Here is a 20,190-nt window from a genome sequence, read left to right as displayed (position 1 = left end):
TTCTCCTGTTTGAGCAGGGGGCTGGACTAGAAGACCTCCAAGGTCCCTTCCAGCTCCTATTCCATCCCATCCCATCTACATTAGGGAAGAAAGGAGTTTTGGAGAAGGAAGATTCAGTGAAGAAGCAGTTTGGATTCATTCATGAGACTGATTAGGAGCAGCAGCTCCGGCTGTGCAGAGGGTGCCTGGGATCAGGACTCACTGCTTGGCATCCTCAAATGGAGAGGCCAAATTGTAGCCTTTTGCTATTTTGTCTAATCATCAAAAATATAAATCATGAGTTTCCTTTTTTTCTTTTTCACACAAAAAGCCCATAAAGGGTTTCCAGTCAGCAATAAATACAGGTATTACCTAATAATAATAACAACAAAGTTGGAAGGGACCTTGGAGGTCATCTAGTCCAAACCCTTGCTCAGGCAGGAAACCCTATACCATTTCAGACAAATGGCTGTCCAGTCTCTTCTTAAAAGACTTCCTGCGTTGGAGCATTCACCGCTTCTGGAGGCAGGTTGTTCCACTGGTTAATTGTTTAACTGTCAGGAAGTTTCTCCTTAGTTCTAATTTGCTTCTCTCCTTGATTAGTTTTCATCCGTTGCTTCTTGTCCTGCCTTTGGGCGCTTTGGAGAATAGCTTGACTCCCTCTTCTTTGTGGCAGCCCCTGAGATAGTAGAAGACTGCTATCATGTCCCCCCTTGTCCTTCTCTTCATTAAACTGTTGTCGTTAGCTGCGAAGTCGTGTCCGACCCATCGCAACCCCATGGACAACGTTCCTCCAGGCCTTCCTGTCCTCTACCATCTTCTGGAGTCCATTTAAGCTCACGCTTCCTGCTTCAGTGACTCCATCCAGCCACCTCATTCTCTGTCGTCCCCTTCTTCTCTTGCCCTCAACCTTTCCCAGCATTAGGCTCTTCTCCAGTGAGTCCTTCCTTCTCATTAGGTGGCCAAAGCATTTGAGTTTCAACTTCAGGATCTGGCCTTCTAAAGAGCAGTCAGGGTTGATCTCCTCTAGGACTGACCGGTTTGATCACCTTGCAGTCCAAGGGACTCACAGGAGTCTTCTCCAGCACCATAGTTCAAAGGCCTCAATTCTTTGGCGCTCAGCCTTTCTTATGGTCCAACTTTCACTGCCATACATTGCAACTGGGAAGACCATAGCCTTGACTATACGCAGTTTTGTTGACAGGGTGATGTCTCTGCTTTTTAGTGTGCTGTCTAGATTTGCCATGGCTTTCCTCCCCAGGAGCAAGCGTCTTTTAATTTCTTGGCTACAGTCCCCATCTGCAGTGATCTTGGAGCCCAGGAAAATAAAATCTGTCACTACCTCCATTTCTTCCCCATCTATTTGCCAGGAATTGAGAGGGCCGGATGCCATGATCTTGGTTTTCTTTCTTTTTTTTATTGAAAAGTTTTACAAAATTTTAATAATAAACCCTCCCCTCCCCATGAACCCTCCCCCCTTCCCTCCCCCCCCCCCCGGACTTCCCAAAGCAGAATACAGGGTATTACATATAGCAATCTTAAGCAAACATAGGCTAAATATCTATTACAACGTTAACAAACCTTCCACCCTTTAACTCCCTTATAACAAAACTAAAGTAATTATAATAACACTTCTATAATTGTTAAAAATTATTCATATGCTATTTGAAACTTTTTAGTCCCATATTTGTTTTGAATATAATCAATTCATCTTTTCCATTCCAAAATATATTTTTCTTGTGGCTGTTCTTTCAAATATGCTGAAGAAAAGATAGTACAGACTTGGTTTCAGTTTATACAATTACAAGCTAGATGGAAAGATCAGAAAATTGGTATAATAAAAGTTGATGAAAATTTGATAAAGCAAATTAGAGATCAAAGTCAATCACATATAAAACGGTTATATAATGCTGTTATAGAGATTGATGCAGAATCGGAGTTAGTTAAAGATTGTATGATAAAATGGGCTCAGATTATTCAAGAGCCCATAATGATGGATACTTGGGGAAAAATTTGGGTTAGAAATGTAAAATTTACACAAGCACAAAACCTAAGAGAATTTTTATAAGATGTTTTATAGATGGCATTTAGATCCTAAAAAGTTAGCATGTATGTATTCAAATCAACTACCTAAGTGTTGAAGATGTAGTGAAGAGGCAACTTATTATCTTACATGGTGGACATGTAAAAATGTTAAAGCCTTTTGGATACAAATATGATCTTGGTTTTCTTAATGTTAAGTTTCAACCCAGGTTTTGCACTCTCCTTCTTCATCCGCAACAAGAGGCTCTTTAGTTCTTCTTCACTTTCTGCCATTAGAGTGGTATCATCTGCATATCTTAGGTTGTTGATATTTCTTCTGGCAATCTTAATTCCAACTTTTGATTCATCTAGCCCTGCCTTTCTCATGATCTGCTCTGCATATAAGTTAAATAGGCAGGGCGACAGTATACAGCCTTACCGGACTCCTTTCCCAATTTTAAACCAATCAGTGGTTCCGTGTCCAGTTCTCACTGTTGCTTCTTGGCCCACATATAGGTTTCTCAAGAGACAAATAAGATGGTCTGGTATACCCATCTCTTTAAGAACTTGCCACAGTTTGTTATGATCCACACAATCAAAGGCTTTAGCATAGTCAATGAAGCAGAAGTAGATGTTTTTCTGGAACTCTAGCTTTCTCCATGATCCAGCGTATGTTGGCAATTTGATCTCTAGTTCCTCTGCCTCTTCATTAAACTAGGCTTACCCAATTCCAGCAACCGTTCCTTATACGCTTAGCCTCCAGTCCCCTAATCATCTTTGTTGCCCTTCTCTGTACCCTTTCTCAACATCATTTTTACATCATGGTGACCAAAACTGGATGCAGGATTCCAAGTGTGGCCTTACCAAGGCATTGTAAAGTGTATTAATACTTCACGTGATCTTGATTCTATCCCTCTGTTCATGCAGCCTAGCACTGTGTTGGCTTTTTTGGCAGCTGCAGCACACTGCTGGGTCCTATTTAAGGGATTGTCCACTAGGACTCCGAGATCCCTCTCACAGTTGTTGCTATCGAGCAAGGTACCCCCTATACTGTACCTCTGCATTTGGTTTTTCTTGCCTAAGTGTAGAACCTTACTTTTTTCACCACTGAATTTCATTTTGTTAGATAGCGCCCAGTGTTCAAGTCTGTCCAGATATTCCTGTATCTTAAGCCTGTCTTCTGGAGTGTTGGCTACTCCTGCCAGCTTGGTGTCGTCTGCAAATTTGATGAGTTCCCCATCTATCCCCTCATCCAAATCATTGATGAAGACGTTGAAGAGCACTGGGCCTAGAGCAGAGCCCTGGGGCACCCCACTACATGCTTCCCTCCATGTGGATGCAGTTCCATTGAGGACCACATGCTGAGTACGGCCTGTCAGCCAGCTACGAATCCACATTTTTCTATCTTATCAAGTAGTAGGTTGTGGTCTACTTTACCAAATGGCTTACTAAAAATGAGGACCCAGATTGTTGGGGGCAATTAAGCTGACTTTGTAATAATGCCACTTGGGGTGTGTGTGAAAGCCCTAATAAGCAGGCATATACATAGAATGAAGGCTACTGCTAAGCTTGTAAGCCGCCCTGAGTCTTCGGAGAAGGGCGGGATATAAATGGAATTAAAATTAAATTAAATTAAAATCCAAGTAAATTATATCCACAGCATTCCTCTGCTCCATTAATTTTGTCACCTTGTCAAAGAATGCAATAAGATTTGTCTGGCATGATCTGTTTTTGACCAACCCATGTTGGCTGTTCATAATGACTTTGTTTGCCTCTAGGTGTTCGCGATTTGTTGCTTGATTATGTTTTCCAAAATCTTCCCAGGTATTGAGTCAGGGTGATAGGTCTGTAGTTTCCTGGATCCATTTTTTTCCTTTTTTGAAGATGGGAACTACATCAGCTCTTTTCCAGTCCTCTAGTAGTTAACCTGTGCTCCAGGATCTTTGAAAAATATAGTTCAATGGTTCTGAGATCACATCTGCCAGTTCCTTGAGAACCTTGGGGTGTAATCCATCTGGTCCTGGTGATTTGAACTTATCTAGGTTAGACAAAAGATAACCGGAATGACAGGCAAGTTTGGCCTTGTAGTGCAAAATGAAGCAGGGCACAGGGTGATAAAATTCTGTCAAGAGAATACAATGGTCATAGCAAACACTCTTCCAACAACCCAAGAGACGGCTCTACACATGGACGTCACCAGTCGGTCAACACAGAAATCAGATTGACTATATGCTCTGCAGCCAAAGATGGAGAAGCTCTATGCAGTCAGTAAAAACAAGACCAGGAGCTGACTGTGGCTCAGGCCATGAGCTTCTTGTTGCAAAGTTTAGGCTTAAACTGAAGAAAGTAGGGAAAAGCACTAGGCCACTCAGGTATGAATTAAATCATATCCCTGTTGAATATACAGTAGACGTGACAAATAGATTTAAGGAATTAGATCTGATAGAGTGCCTGAAGAACTATGGACAGAGGTTCGCAACACTGTACAAGAGGTAGCAACTAAAACCATCCCAATGAAAAAGAAATGCAAGAAAGCAAAATGGCTGTCTAAGGAAGCATTGCAAATAGCTGAGGAAAGGAGGGAAGCAAAAGGCAAGGGAGAAATAGAAAGATACACCCAATTGAATGCAGAATTCCAGAGAATAGCTCGAAGAGATAAGAATGCCTTCTTAAATGAACAGTGCAAAGAAATAGAAGAAAACAATAGAATAGGGAGGACCAGAGATCTCTTCCAAGAAAATTGGAGAGATGAAGGGAATGTTTGATGCAAAAATGGGCATGATAAAGGATCAAAATAGCAGGGACCTAACACAGGCAGAAGAGATTAAGAAGAGGTGGCAAAATTACACAGCAGAACTATACAAGAACGAGCTTAATGTCCCTGATAACCACGATGAGGTGATCACTGACCTCGAGCCAGACATCCTAGAATGTGAAGTGAAGTGGGCCTTAGAAAAGCTGAGCAACAACAAAGCTAGTGGAGGTGACAGTATTCCAGCTGAGCTATTCAAAATCTTAAAAGACGATGCAGTAAAAGTGCTACACTCAATTTGCCAGCAAATTTGGAAAACTCAACAGTGGCCACAGGATTGGAAAAGATCAGTTTACATTCCAATTCCAAAGAAAGGCAGTGCCAAAGAATGTTCAAATTATCGCACCATTGCACTCATTTTTCATGCTAGTAAAGTCATGCTTAAAATCCTACAAGCTAGGCTTCAGCAGTATGTGGATCGAGAACTACCAGAAGTACAGGCAAGATTTCGAAGAGGCAGAGGAACTAGAGATCAAATTGCCAACATACACTGCATCATGGAGAAAGCTAGGGAGTTCCAGAAAAACATCTACTTCTGCTTCATTGACTATGCTAAAGCCTTTGATTGTGTGGATCATAACAAACTGTGGCATGTTCTTAAAGAGATGGGAGTACCAGACCATCTTATTTATCTCTTGAGAAACCTATATGTGGGCCAAGAAGCAACAGTGAGAACTGGATACAGAACCACTGAGAACCACCCACCACTCTGATGGGTTTAAGGGTATTTTAACGCTATTGTATTAATTTATTGAATTGGGCCGTTGTATTTAATATTTTTTAATTTTTATATATTGTATTTTATTGTATTGCCCTGCACACCGCCCTGAGTCCTTCAGGAGAAGGGCGGTATAAAAATTAAATTAATTAAATAAATAAATAAATAAAATTGGGAAAGGAGTCCGGCAAGGCTGTATACTGTCGCCGTGTCTATTATTATTTTTTTAATCACATTTATATTCCTCCCTTCTCCGAAGACTCAGGGCGGCTTACAATTTAAAGCACAAATCAATGTGCTTAGCAATATTTAACTTACCGGTATATGCAGAGCAGATCATGAGAAAGGCAGGGCTTGATGAATCAAAAGTTGGAATTAAGATTGCCGGGAGAAATATCAATAACCTAAGATATGCAGATGATACCGCTCTAATGGCAGAAAGTGAAGAAGAACTGAAGAGCCTCTTGTTGCAGGTGAAGAAGGAGAGTGCAAAACTTGGGTTGAAACTAAACATTAAGAAAACCAAGATTATGGCATCCGGCCCTCTCAATTCCTGGCAAATAGATGGGGAAGAAATGGAGGTAGTGACAGATTTTATTTTCCTGGGCTCCAAGATCACTGCAGATGGGGACTGTAGCCAAGAAATTAAAAGACGCTTGCTCCTCGGGAGGAAAGCCATGGCAAATCTAGACAGCACACTAAAAAACAGAGACATCACCCTGTCAACAAAAGTGCGTATAGTCAAGGCTATGGTCTTCCCAGTTGCAATGTATGGCAGTGAAAGCTGGACCATAAGAAAGGCCGAGCGCCAAAGAATTGAGGCCTTTGAACTCTGGTGCTGGAGAAGACTCCTGCGAGTCCCTTGGACTGCAAGGCGATCAAACCGGTCAGTCCTAGAGGAGATCAACCCTGACTGCTCTTTAGAAGGCCAGATCCTGAAGTTGAAACTCAAATACTTTGGCCACCTAATGAGAAGGAAGGACTCACTGGAGAAGAGCCTAATGCTGGGAAAGATTGAGGGCAATAGAAGGGGACGACAGAGAATGAGGTGGTTGGATGGAGTCACTGAAGCAGGAGGCGTGAGCTTAAATGGACTCCAGAAGATGGTAGAGGACAGGAAGGCCTGGAGGAACGTTGTCCATAGGGTTGCTATGGGTTGGACACGACTTCGCAGCTAACAACAACAACAACAGGGTAGACAGGTGCTCACCATTTTCTTGCCCATCTTAACATGTTTCTATTCTGTTATGGCACTGTTTTTGATAGGTTGGACTGGTTTTTCCCTTTGTGTAAAGACAGATGCAAAAAACGAGTTAAATAGTTCTGCTTTCTCCCTGTTGCTTGCCACCTTCTTGCCACTTTCCCTCACTAATGGACCAATCATTTCAACTTTTTTCTTGTTTTGTACATGTTGAAAGAAGTTTTTTTTGTTATTTTTGACTTTGGTCGCAAGCCTTAGTTCATTTTGAGCCTTAGCTTTCCTCACTTCATGTTTGCAGGCTCGGGCTATTCACTGATATTCTGCCTTAATTATGTGCCCCTCTTTCCACTTTTTATGCTTGTCCTTTTTATCTTTCAGTTTTATCAGAGAGTTCTTTATGCAGCCATGCTGGTTTCTTTTGAGAGCTGTTATTTTTCTTTGTTGGTGTTGTGCTAGACTGGGCCTTTATATTATCTCACTTTTCAAAATTTCCCAAGCTTCTTGAGTTTCTTAATCAAAAAAAGACAATTTAGCTATCTCAGCAAATTTCATAACCATTCCTCCATTGTGGATTATGCCGCATCTGTAAGGTCCTGCCTCAGCTATGTACTCAGGAAAGCATGACCCCTGAAACGAGCATTATTTCAAAAGGATCTTTTACTGAGAAAAAGTGATTGCAGAGAAACCAGGCGGAATCTGAAGTTCCCGCGCGAAGTGTTAAGCTAATTCCCCATCCTTCCAACCGCACCCCAGCACCCCAGCCCATCGGGAGCCAGTCCCCTGGCGTGAAGGTATTTTGAGAACTCTTGAGAGGAGAGAGGACAAATTGGCAGTTGGATAGGTTCTTGATCCAGGCTTGTTGATTGCTGTGGGGGTTGTTGGCCACTAGTCTGGATAGCTTGCTTTGCAGGACAGGGCTTCTTTTGTCTTGTGTTTGTGTTTAAACTTTGCATGAGTTGTGGTCCAGTGGTGTTGCTGCATAGGAGGTTTTGCTCAGTGAGGCATTTTATGTAATTGTTGAGGCAGTTGTGAGCCTCTATTATCATCATCAGTCGGAACCGCGTCTTCAGCTTGGTGTTGATGTTGTCCATGGTGCTGGATGATTGATAACAAGTCGTTCCCTGTCGATGCAACCTTGGTAAGAGGTGGGAGCTGGCCGGAAAGGAGTCCATCCAGATGGCCCTGATGGCCCATCTCCCCTCTCCCTAATTCTCCTGCAGACCCATCAAAATGAAAGCATTCACTCCTTGCTCAATAGTAGCAACTGTGAGAGAGATCTCGGAGTCCTAGTGGACAATCACTTCAATATGAACCAGCCGTGTGCTGCAGCTGCCAAAAAAGCCAACACAGTGCTAGGCTGCATGAACAGAGGGATAGAATCAAGATCATGTGAAGTATTAATACCACTTTACAATGCCTGGGTAAGGCCACACTTGGAATACTGCATCCAGTTTTGGTCACCATGATGTAAAAAAGATGTCGAGACTCTAGAAAGGGTACAGAGAAGAGCAACCAAGATGATTAGGGGGCTGGAGGCTAAAACATATAGGGAACGGTTGCTGGAATTGGGTATGTGTAGTTTAATGAAGAGAAGGGTGAGGGGTGACATGATAGCAGTGTTCCAATATCTCAGGGGCTGCCCCAAAGAAGAGGGGGTCAACCTATTCTCCAAAGCGCCTGAAAGTAGGACAAGAAGCCACGGATGGAAACTAGTCAAGGAGAGAAGCAACCTAGAACTAAGGAGAAATTTCCTGACAGTTAGAACAATTAATCTTTGGAACAACCTGCCTCCAGAAGTGGTGAATGCTCCAACACTAGTAGTTTTTAAGAAGAGACTGGCCAAGCATTTGTCTGAAATGCTATAAGGTTTCCTGCCTGAGCAGGGTGTTAGACTAGATGACCTCCAAGGTCCCTTCCAACTTCTTATTCAATCTACAGTTAACCTCCTCTCCCTCCCTCCGCCCCAATGGTAGCGTTCAGACAGGGAACTGACAGCATCCTTCCATACAATAATCTCACTGCAGTTATGTACAGAAACAGTTCTATGACTTTTTTTTCCAAGCGTTTGTCCATCAACCCCAAATAAAAACCTCTGGTCTCAATTGTATATGAATGTTTCAGATCCTATGAATCAGTCTATTTGCAACCAGAATTTTTTAGGTTTTTTTTAATACATCCAGCTAACATGACAAACTGTCCCTTCTTGTTCACATTTCCAACCTAAATTTGAAGAGCCTTTTTACGGTCTAGATAATTTATTTGTTGACATATATCAACAATATATTATTCTCTAAAAATTATTTTTAAAATTATAGCATACATTTCAGTTGAGGGGCGTGGTGGCCTAGTGGTGAAGAGGCTCACCTCCCACTGGGAAGGTTGAGAATTCAGTCCTAGGAAGGGGCAGATGTTTCTCTCCCAGGGCGCAGAGAAAAAAACATCTGCTGGGAACGCTCCACGTAAGGTTCAGGGTTAGGATCAGGAAACACTCGGCTCCATCCAGTCACCCTGACTCTGAATTAAGGGATTGCAGGGTCGCAAAAGGGGAGGTTTTTGGTGTAAATTTCAATTCTTTTATCCAAATATTTGTCATTGTTTCATCGTATATTGGAACCAAAGTGTTTAGCCCACTTTAGCCTACATTTTTTCACTTGCTCCTTTTTTGTTTCAAATCCCAATAAGTTTATACATTTTAGCAATTGTATGTTCGGCATTGATATCCAATTCTCTTTCAAACTCAGTTTTACAGTGTTCAAAACCATAAATATTTTATTTAAACCTTTCTAAAAGTTATAAACAAGACAACTGTTGACGGCTATTATCTCTCTGCCAGCAACTCACCTGTTTTTAGTTCCAGGAGAAGCAAGAAGAGCTGGAGACCTTGATGAACGCTCTCTTCAAGGGAGTCTTCGTTCATCGCTATCGGTGAGTGGCGTCGGGGCATGTGTGAAAGCAGCAGGCTCAGGATCTGGACCCCGATTGCTATCCCGGTTGTTTGCTTTCCAAGGGACCTCGTACCTGAAATCCGTGCCATTTGCATTGGAGAGATGGGGGAGTGGATACGACGTTACGCCACCTCCTTCCTAACTGACGGTTACCTCAAGTACATTGGCTGGACTCTTCATGACAAGGTGGGTCGCCAGGACACTTGCAGAAAAAATATTTGTAGGACATTCAGGAATTAAAAGTTTATGCAAGATATTTAAGGCACTCTTGTTACCTAATTAATGTTTCCGAGATCATGAGCCCATCTGCTTATTTGAATAGAGCTATGCAAAACATTTGAACAAGATGCTTTGTAGCAGAGGAGAGCCTGCACATAGCCTGCCTGTTTTGGAAGGGCTAAAGCAGCCACCACTTCTTTCAAGATGGGCACTTCTTCAAAATATGCTCCCAGCTGCCTCTGCTTTGCAAAAGACACGGGTGCTTTGTTGTGATTACTGTTGTTAGCTGCAAAGTCGTGTCCAACCCATCGCGACCCCATGGACAATGTTCCTCCAGGCCTTCCTGTCCTCTGGAGTCCGGGTGCTTTAACGATTTGAAAAAGTGTTTTGCATGTTGCGAAGGGTCTCTTTCACATGCTCAGTGCAGCTACGCTGTTGTCGTCCTCTTAAGATTGGTGGTGCTAATTCGGCACACGGGTGTATCGGAGTGGCCTTGTTGCCCACTCCTCTTTACCCTGACGAAGAAATTCTTGGACTGGCGCCCGTCGTGGCTCTTCCTTGCCCACCCTACCCAGGCACCTCTGCAGCACTTCAGCCTGAGCCTGAAGCGAGGCCTTTTGCATACGGAGGGAAGGGATGCTGCCAGCCGTCCCAGTTACATCAATAACTGACACAGGAAGGAAGCACTGTTACTGCTCTGATGACCGTAACTGGGAGATCTAAGGTGGCGGTCACTGAGTGAAGCGGTCACATGACATCTCACCACTTCGCTCAGCGACGGATTCTGGGCCCGATCCGTGGTGATAAGTGGAGGACTGCCTGTACGGCGTGATCCAGTTCTCTTTCTCATTCCAAAGCTGCTGGCCAGGCTTGGTCCTGGTGCCCTCCTCATCTTTTGAGTCGGCAAGGAATGCTTCGTATCCCATCCCCCACATCTAGAAGCGAAAGGGGTTGGGGTCTTAGAGGTGTATATCTTCCTGCTGCAGCCGCCTCCTTAAGGAACTGCAAGTCCCGTAGAGTAGGGGTGGTCTCCTTCCTATTCTTACTCCGAAGGAAACACGATGCTCTTTGACCAGGGTTCTGTTCAGGATCTTAACATTCCTGGGTGCGTTTGAGAAAAAGCCAGGTGTCCGTTTGTCTGTGAGTCTTTAAATCTCTACTAAGCGGAGGACCAGGCTGGATGGCCGATAGAGGTGGTTCCAGTTCTGTAGGGTTTTTTTTCTTTTTTACTGTACATTGATTCATGCATCGGGATTGTTATACGACAAAACCCTTCAGCAAACCCCCCCCCCCGTGTCTGTGTGTTGATTGTGATGACTGAGAGAAGAATGAAGTTCAAACAGAGGTGAGGACTTTTCCTAAAATTGAAACCCCTCCCTGAGTTCAACCCCCCCCCCCCCATGGAGAGCTGTCTATCCCTTTCTGCCCATTAAGTCACTTGTATTCTCCCTTTTCCTGGCCTTGCAGTAACAGGGCTGTCCTGCATTGTGTTGTGCATTGTATGGTAATAAAGAACAACTTAGGATATGCCCATTTAGGTTATCATGCTGTCTCAATTTGCTTCTTAAGGGTCAGATGTCTCTCGATTGAACAATTTGTGACCATTTTTGTTGCCCTTGCCATTTTCTGAACCTGATGCTGGTCGGGTTACTTGTCAGAGCTGACAAGTCCAAATTCGATAGAAAGGGAAAGACTTGGGGTTACTCTTTGCAGTTTTCAGACCTTATTTGATTTTGGCTCTGACACAGGCTTTGTCTTGCAGCAGGGGGAGGTCCGGCTCAGGTGCCTCCTTGCCCTGCAAGGCTTGTACGGCAGCCCAGAGACGGCCTTGCAGATGGAGCTTTTCACCAGCCGCTTTAAGGTAAACAGCCAGAATGTTTCCCACTCTAGCTTTGGCGGGCAGACCCACCTTGAAAAGGTGGCAGGAGTTTATTAATAGGATAGGCTGCCTCCGTTTCTCTTCATTGCATGCTCTGGAAACATCCACTTTTCTCCTTGCTGCTATCTCATCCCTAGTATGAGTGAGAATCCTCAAAAGGTTGTTGGGAGTTGGGCAATGTATAAATTAAGTAAGAAACTAACAAAAGCTTTCAGAAATAAACCAGACAACCTGTAACCACTTGGGTCACGGTTTCATAGATATTTCCTTCCCTAAACAGAAGATCAGAATGGCTACAGGTGGGAGTGAGGAGCTACTTCGGACCTTCCTTCCGGCATCCCCATTGAGTTTCCTTGTGGGGAGCTGGCACAGAACATCAGAAATCTTCCTTCCTTGCCTTCTTCCGTCTCTCTCCATCATTCTGTCATTATCTACCCTCCCTCATCCTTTTCTTCCTCATCCTCCCTTTCCTTCGCTCCCTCAAATTCCTGCCAAGATCCCCATTTACTTTGCTTGTGGGAAGTTTGAAGGGCGGGTCAGTGGGGAAGCCAGCAGGAAGTCCAAGGCCAACAGGCAGGTAAGTGGCTGCAGCTGGGTGGGAGGAGGAGTGAAGGGGTGTGCAGGGTTCAGCTCAGGAAAAATATCGGGGTGCAGAAGGGGTGCTACGTAGGTGGGAAGAATGCTTGGGGGTGTGTGAGAAATGTCGGGCAGCACAGGGCAAGAAGAATCCATGGGGGAACACAAGAGGGGCCGTGTGGGTTGTGAAAGGTCCCTGGGATGGGGTGCTTGGGAGTGTGCAAGAGGTGCCATGCAGGTCAGGGATGGTGTGGATTGGGAAGAGTGTGTGTGTGTGTGTGTGTGTGTGTGCGCGTGTGCTTCAAATGTACTGTATGGGTTAGGAAAGGTGCATGGATTGGGGAGGGAGTGTGGTGGTGTGCAAGAGATGTTTTGGGGAAGGCATTCCCCATTCCTTGGAATAGCTTCCCACCTGAGATTCGAGGGATCCCTACCTTTTAGCCTTCTGGACTGGCACCTAAGGGGAAAGGTGGTATTTTTGATCTTAACCTTTGCTTTTATTGATGTGTGTAAGCCCCCGAGAATCACTGCAGGAGGTAGGTAGGCACCCACATTTTGTAAAGAAAATATGTCTGTATATAGTGTAACCTATCCTTTGTTTGCTTATTTTATTACAACTGACCGCTCCATATAAATAGCTTTATATGTAGGTGTATTTTTTAAAAAAATATGTTTAAAAAATAATGCAGATATGCTCAATCAGCTGCACCCTCATTTCAAAGCCGCCTGCTGTCGGTCACGATGTCCGTACTCTAGAGCCATGTTTTTAAGCTTTTTGAAAAAGTTGTAATCAGAGATAAGATCATGATCACACTGGAATTTCCATTGTAAGTTGGTGTGGTCATAAAACGAGTCATCACAATCCAATGACAATCCAATTTTACGGCCATTTTTATTATAGTTTTTAAGCAGATCAGCACAATCGATTGTTTGATGACTCCGGCTCAGCCAGTTGTCACTGGTTGTTGGAAACTAGCTGGGAAGGCCACAAATGCTCCTGTGACTGCTGGATGTTGCCCTCAGTTGTAAATTTGAGCCAGTTGCCAAGTGCCCAAATTGCAACCCCACAGGCGCAGGGGTGGCGTGACGGCTGTAAGTGCAAGGACAGCAAGTAAACCTCTTTTGAGGCCCTCGTAAATTTGAACCATGTTTGGACAAACCAGTAGAGGATGGCCTGTTTTTTGGAGACCCCGCACCAGTTTGCACAGGGCGTGTGGCGTGTGTGACGTGAGAGGCAGCGGCCACAGAGCATCCTAGGACAACGGGCAGCGTGGAGTACAGCCAGTCCTCCACTTACAAGAGTTTGTTGAGTGACTGTTCAGAGTTACAATGGCAGAGAAAAAAGTGACCTATGACCGTTTTTCAGTTGCGACCTTCGCACCATCCCCCAGGGTCATGTGATCAATATTGGCAGGCGACTCATGTTTATGACTGTCGCTGTGTCCCAAGGTCTTGTGATCCCCTTTTTGCAACCTTCCGATAAGCAAAGTCAAAAGGGGAGCCAGATTCACTTAACTGGTTACTAACTAATCAGCTGCAATGATACACTTAACAACTGTGGCAAGAAAGGTTGTAAAATGGGGCAAAAGTCACAACAAAGGTCTCACTTAACAATAGAAATTTTGGGCTCTGTTCTAAGTCGAGGACTACATGTATAGTATAAACATTGTGGTAGTAGTAACTGAATACTATTGTAGTAACAGTATAGTATCAGTATAGGTGGATGATCCCTTAACTGTGAGCCAGCAGTGTGCTGCAGCTGCCAAAAAAGCCCACACAGTGCTAGGCTGCATCAACAGAGGGGCAGAATCAAGGTCACGTGAAGTATTAATACCACTTTACAATTCCTTGGTAAGGCCACACTTGGAATACTGCATCCAGTTTTGGTCACCACGATGTAAAAAAGATGTTGAGACTCTAGAAAGTGCAGAGAAGAGCAACCAAGATGATTAGGGGGATTGGGGGCTAAAACAAAAAGAACGGTTGCTGGAATTGGGTATGTCCAGTTTAATGAAGAGAAGGACTAGGGGTGGCATGATAGCACTCTTCCAGTATTTGAGGGGCTGCCACAGAGAAGAGGGGGGTTCCACCTCTTCTCCAAAGCACCTCAGGGCAGGACAAGAAGCAACAGATGGAAGCTGATCGAGGAGGGAAGCAAGCTGGAACTAAGGAGAAATTTCCTCTGTTAGAACAATTAATCAGTGGAACGGTTTGCCTCCGGAAGTTATGGATGCTCCAACACTGGAAATTTTTAAGAAGAGACTGGACAACCATTTGTCTGAAATGATACAGGGTTTCCTTTCTGAGCATGAGGGTTGGACTGCTAGGGAGATCTCCAAAGTCCCTTTCAACTCTGTTATTCTGTTGGTATCGTAACCAAAGAGAATTGGAACGGAATTCAGGAAGCACCACTTTCATATCTGTTCATTTTTACAAAATAAAATTTATCTGACTCTTAAAGGGGCTCCCCGTCCAGGGCCCAGCCCGTTGGTGTTTTCCTGGAGATTGGGTCAGTCTTGGTGGGTGCAGTTTAAGACGAGCCTCATCTCTGCCATTTGTTGGCTGTTTCAGTCAGAAATTGGAATTGTTGGGGTGATGGGTCACACCTGCTGAACTTTTCTGACCCTTAGCTGAAACTTTTCTAAGCTTCCTCTTTTTCTTTTCATTTGAGAAGTGTAATTAACAACTTTCATTTTTGTAACTTGCATATTGTGATCACCAAACCATCACACAATTACTGTATGCTACAGTAATGTAGAGTAACTTGGGCTGCCTTTGAAGACAACTAGCACAGAGCACTCTGGCTAAATTATTTGTGGGGAAATTCATTCTTGCAGTTTAATTATTTTGCAGTTGGTATAATGGCTGCAGAAATGCTCAGGACAGCCCCTTTTTTGAGACGTCAAAATGAAGTACTTTGCACACCCTCAGATAGGCAACTCACAACTTAACCGTGTCCCAAAAAGGACATTTTTGTTGTAGGGTAAATGTCCACTTAACTAAAGTACCAAAGCTATTGGAGATGCAACAAAGTCTTTTATGCTCAAGCATAACTACAGTGGTTGCTGGGTTCTTCACCAGAAGGAGTCCCAAAGCCCAGGGTTACAGGTCATGTGTCTTCTGATACGTGAGAACTGCAGTTGAAATATAGCATTTGATCAAGAAGAAGACCCGACCTTACTACCAGCACATCTGGTGTGTCTAAATTCTGTATTTCTAAGGAGGCTCCAAGCCTTTCCACCATTAGCCTCTTTCAACTAAGTATCTTTTATTATACCCATCTCCCTTCACACTGAGGAAAGGGCAGCAACCTGTTTTTTATAATCTAGCTTCTCCCCTCCCCTTCCAGGGTCATCCAGCAGTTTCAGGGTTGCCTCCTCTGTCAAGGGTCCCCCGAGAGCCATCAAATGCGTATAAGTGAAATCTGTTATTTGTCCTCCACAGGGTACTGGCAGAGGAGTGGAATCTTGATTGGAGGCAGGTTCCTAGAGTCACATATTTACATAGTGGAGGTTCAGTGCCCCTGTGGCAACTTGCATAAATTACAAAATGTTGACAACAAAGAGATGTAATGATTATGTAAAACAATAAGCCAGGAAGCAGAAACACATTTACCTGTTGGGTACAGAAATATACATGTGATGCATATATGGTGTTGGTATCCTCCAGTTGTTGTTTTTCTGCAGGAACGGATTGTGTCCATGGTTCTGGATAAAGAGCCCCAAGTGGCAGCGGAAGCCGTGAGGCTGCTTACTCTCATCCTTCAGTAAGTGGTGCCAGAGCAATCTGGAGTCCCTGTTAGCATTTAAATTACTCCTCAAAGTCAGTGTTCTCTGCACTGGTGGAGGGTCCCCTGTGTTTTGGGTCTGCCCTCTCTACCCTTACTTAGAAGTGTTGGAGGCTGGCATTTTCAGGTGCACTGAAGATTGGTTTCTGTGCAGGAATATGGATGGTGCACTCACAGATGCCGACTGTGAAAGGGTCTTTCCACTGGTTTATGCTTCCAGTCGTCCTATAGCAGTTGCTGCGGGTGAATTTTTATACAAAAAGTAAGGTTTTTGTCGTCCTCCCTCCCACGCACCTCAGCATTCTGAGAAAGCACTCTGTTGTGCGTAGGAACGCAATTTCCTGCTTCTTCCCAAAGATTTCTGACTTGGTCTCCATTTCCTAATGATGGTGGCTTGGCTTGTAGGTTGCTGGCACCCAAGGTGGATGCCAGGGGAAAATCAGGGGACCACCATGAGGGCACTCGTGTCTTCCTTCAATTGCTTTTGGTGTTCTTTATTGAAAGCGAGGTGAGTGAAAAGTTTGAACCCCAAAGAGAAGCTTCAGAGGTCCCGGGACCCTTAGCCAGGCTGGTTTTACTGCCATGTTTTGTTCTCCACCCACAGTTCCATGACCATGCCGCCTACTTGGTCGATAGCCTGTGGGACTGTGCCTCTGTCCTGCTGAAGGACTGGCAGGTGCTGACAGGCCTTCTGCTGGAGGAATCCCCCGTAGAAGGTGAGCAGAGGTAGATGGGCTTGGGTTCAGGTAGGCTCTTGGCTGTTAAATGAATGGGGAAAATGTGCTCTCCGGCTTCCTTAAAACCCACCCAGAATTTTGGAGATCCTTCCCTGAGGATATCTGCCCATGCATGTAGCCGGAAGTTGGTGGTGAAATGCATACGTGGCTGTTACGTGACTGTGGAATGCCGGGACAGTTATAAACACCCAAAGTTTGGTCACACTATTGTGCAGATGCTGCGACAGCTGTGAGTGAGCACTGGTTGTGAAGTGCTGTTGTAACAGTCGTTAAACGGGACAGTCATTGAGCAAGAACTAGCTGGAATACCTCTCAAGATGGCATTGGCCTTCCCAGCAGCTACATCACACTGTGGATTCACATTGAATGTGATTGACAGGGATACCCTGATCTTCCCATGTATTCTTCCTCACAAATCTTCCTCACGAAAGTAATCGCAAGTTTACTTAAAGCAGACCTGCCGTCCTCTCATGTTCCTTCTGTACTTTCTGGGCTGAACCTGGAAATCTGTTAGTTTTCTTACAGTGATGACCAGCTGGAGCTCCGTTTCCCTTCTCAGACAAGGCCGACACAAGGAAGTTAAGGCCGTGCTTCTTCTTGGGCCATTGTGGGCTGACCGCTCTCTTTGGGCTGCATCTACGTGCGGCTTCCCGTTCATTTCTCACTTCCCAAAGAACTTGAATTGAATTTTATTGAATTTATATACCGCCCTTTCCCGTAGGACTCAGGGCGGTTTACAAGGTACTTAAAACATCCATACAAAAATTAAAAAACAAATTAAAAAGATTAAATTAAGTCCCTGAAAGAATATAAAAACCCAATTAAAACTCTCAGCCTGGGCCAGAAAGCTCAAAGAGCCAAGTCTTCAGGTCCCGGCGAAATGAACGAAGGTTGGGGGCAGTCCTAAGCTCCACGGGCAGCTGGTTCCAAAGGGCACGTGCACCCACAGAGAAGGCCTTCCTACTGGGTGTTATCTGCCGGCAGTCTTTTACCGGCGGCACCCTGAAAAGGCCCTGTTAAAGAATTTGTTGTGCAGAGGTCTCCTTGTGCTACCAAAGAGTTGCACAGACAAGGAAGGGCACTGAGAGCAGTAAAAGTCACACACAGAAATACACTGAGTTCTAAAGGCAAAAAGTATTTTACTTTGAGGTGGTGTAAGAACAAAAATGCACAGTCAAAAATAAACAGTCCAAGTCATACACAATAGCAACAGTCCAAGGAGTAATCCAAACTACAAAGTCTTCTTACCGGTCCAGAGGTCAATACACAGTTCAGGTTTACAACAGTAGTAAACCAACAGCAGAGCAAAAACAGTAATAGTAGAGATCAGTGAATTCAGAGAGAGAGAGAAGCTACTTTCCTAGCTTCCTCTTATGGCCATGAGAACACTTACACACCCATTGGCCAATTAACAACTTAAAGCCATAGCATTATGGTTAATATATTTTCAACCCAACATTGTAGGCTAGCACCATATGCCTAACATTCTCCCCTTTGGGTAGAATAATATATAACTCTTACAATCTTATGCACATTCTTTCACAATTAGCATTGTGTTTCACAGCACTTTGTACCTTCGTAAAATGGTCTGCAATATTTACATCAGATGGACAATACTCTAACTGTATTAATTTATCTTTGACACATTGTCTGACATTTAAATAACGAAGATCAGTATGTTTAGATCTTGTTCTTACTGCAGCACTATTAGCCATCTTTATCGCAGCTTGATTGTCCTCATACACAATAAATGGATCATTTACATTTAAACCCATATCTAACAATAGTTGTTTGTACACTAGCAGTTCTGTACATAACACTGATAGACATGAAAATTCAGCCTCCATTGTAGATAAGCTTATGTGTTTTTGTCTAATAGACTTCCATCCAATTAAAGAATCACCCAACATTACAGCCAACCCTGAAGTAGATTTACGAGTGTTTGAATCAGAGGCAAAACTCGCATCTGCATATGCAGTAAGGATTAACTCACGATTTGGCTCTAGATATAACGAGTAGTGAATAGTTTGCTTCAAATACCTTAATACTCGTTTAGCTGATTGCCAGTGTCTAACAGTTGGATTATTGTTGTACCTAGCTAATTGGTTTACACAGTAAGAAATATCAGGTCTAGTCCAATTACTCAGATACATAAGACTTCCTATCAAAGATTGGTACATAGTCTTATCAAATACAGGACTCTCAACATTAGTGTCCTTAAAATCCATAGCCATCGGAGTTTTTGCTGGTTTACACATTTCCATATTGTATCTCTTTAATAACTGAGATATCTTACTGGCTTGCGACACCTTAAAACCCCTATTCGTTTTCACAATATCTAACCCCAAATAGTGGCTTATTTTCCCAAGATTTCTAATTGTGAATTTATTTTGCAATCTTGAAATGATAGTTTGTGCTTCTAACTCATTTTTGTTATTATTGCAATATCATCTGTGAATAATAAGAGAAAAGATAATGCTCCATTGTGTTCTCTTCTAAACAAACAAGGATCAGCATTACTGGCTACAAAACCTAATGCACTTAACTCATTAACTATACATTTGTTCCACTCATAGCCTGATTGTTTCAATCCATAGAGGCTTTTCTTTAATTCCCAACAATCATGGTCTCTATCACTGGTCAATCCTGGTGGTAGTCTTAAATAAATAGTATGTTGCAATGGAGCATGTAGATATGCAGTTTCAACATCTACATGGTTAACCATATATTGGTTTTTAGCCGCCCATACTAAAGCTGCTCTTAAAGTAGTCGCCCTTAGACTGGGTGCAAACACTTCGTCATAATCCTCAGTAGTTTGGGCAAAACCTTGTGCAACCAAACGTGCCTTATGGGTTATAGTTCCATCTACTCCCTTCTTTATTTTATATATCCATTTACAACCTATAGCTTGCTCACCAGGTGGCAGTTTAGCTTTCACATAAACCTTAAGATCCTGCAAAGAATTCAACTCCCTGTTCATTGCAGCTTTCCATGATGCTTGTTCCTTTTCAGGATACATCCTGATCTCATCATAGTTAGAAGGCTCTACACTAACTTGACATACTATACTAGCTTCATAGCGATCAGGTGGATGTCTGATACGCATTGAACGCCAAGGAATTACAGGGCTTTGAATTTCTGACTCCTTTCCTTCCTCTGATTTCTCTTTTATCTCCCCTATCTCCTCTTCATCTTTCATATTTACAGGAGATGTATTATCATTACTAGTTACGTTATCAGAGGAGTCCTCAAACACTAGAGGATCAGTATTAACAGTTACTTGCTCTAACCTATCCCAACCAACGTGCTCAAGGA

At 43.5% G+C, this 20,190-nt stretch overlaps 1 protein-coding gene across 1 annotated transcript in view; it reads left to right on the top strand.

Annotated features, from left to right (window-relative positions):
• Positions 1-20,190, top strand: part of STAG3 (STAG3 cohesin complex component) — a gene marked incomplete at its 3' end in the record, with an annotated part of 44,975 nt that overhangs the window by 5,631 nt on the left and 19,154 nt on the right. Inside the window, exons 4-10 of the mRNA XM_081323613.1 lie at positions 9,584-9,657; positions 9,740-9,863; positions 11,659-11,757; positions 16,038-16,117; positions 16,293-16,400; positions 16,544-16,646; positions 16,743-16,854. Coding sequence (XP_081179739.1) covers positions 9,584-9,657; positions 9,740-9,863; positions 11,659-11,757; positions 16,038-16,117; positions 16,293-16,400; positions 16,544-16,646; positions 16,743-16,854 — 700 coding nt within the window. The remainder of the gene's footprint in view (positions 1-9,583; positions 9,658-9,739; positions 9,864-11,658; positions 11,758-16,037; positions 16,118-16,292; positions 16,401-16,543; positions 16,647-16,742; positions 16,855-20,190) is intronic.

The sequence above is a fragment of the Vipera berus genome, assembly GCF_964194415.1.
Source record: "Vipera berus genome assembly, chromosome: 3".
Lineage (NCBI taxonomy): Eukaryota > Metazoa > Chordata > Lepidosauria > Squamata > Viperidae > Vipera > Vipera berus.
The sequence above is the reverse complement of the archived record's forward strand: the minus strand, read 5'-3'. Positions and strand labels throughout refer to the sequence as shown.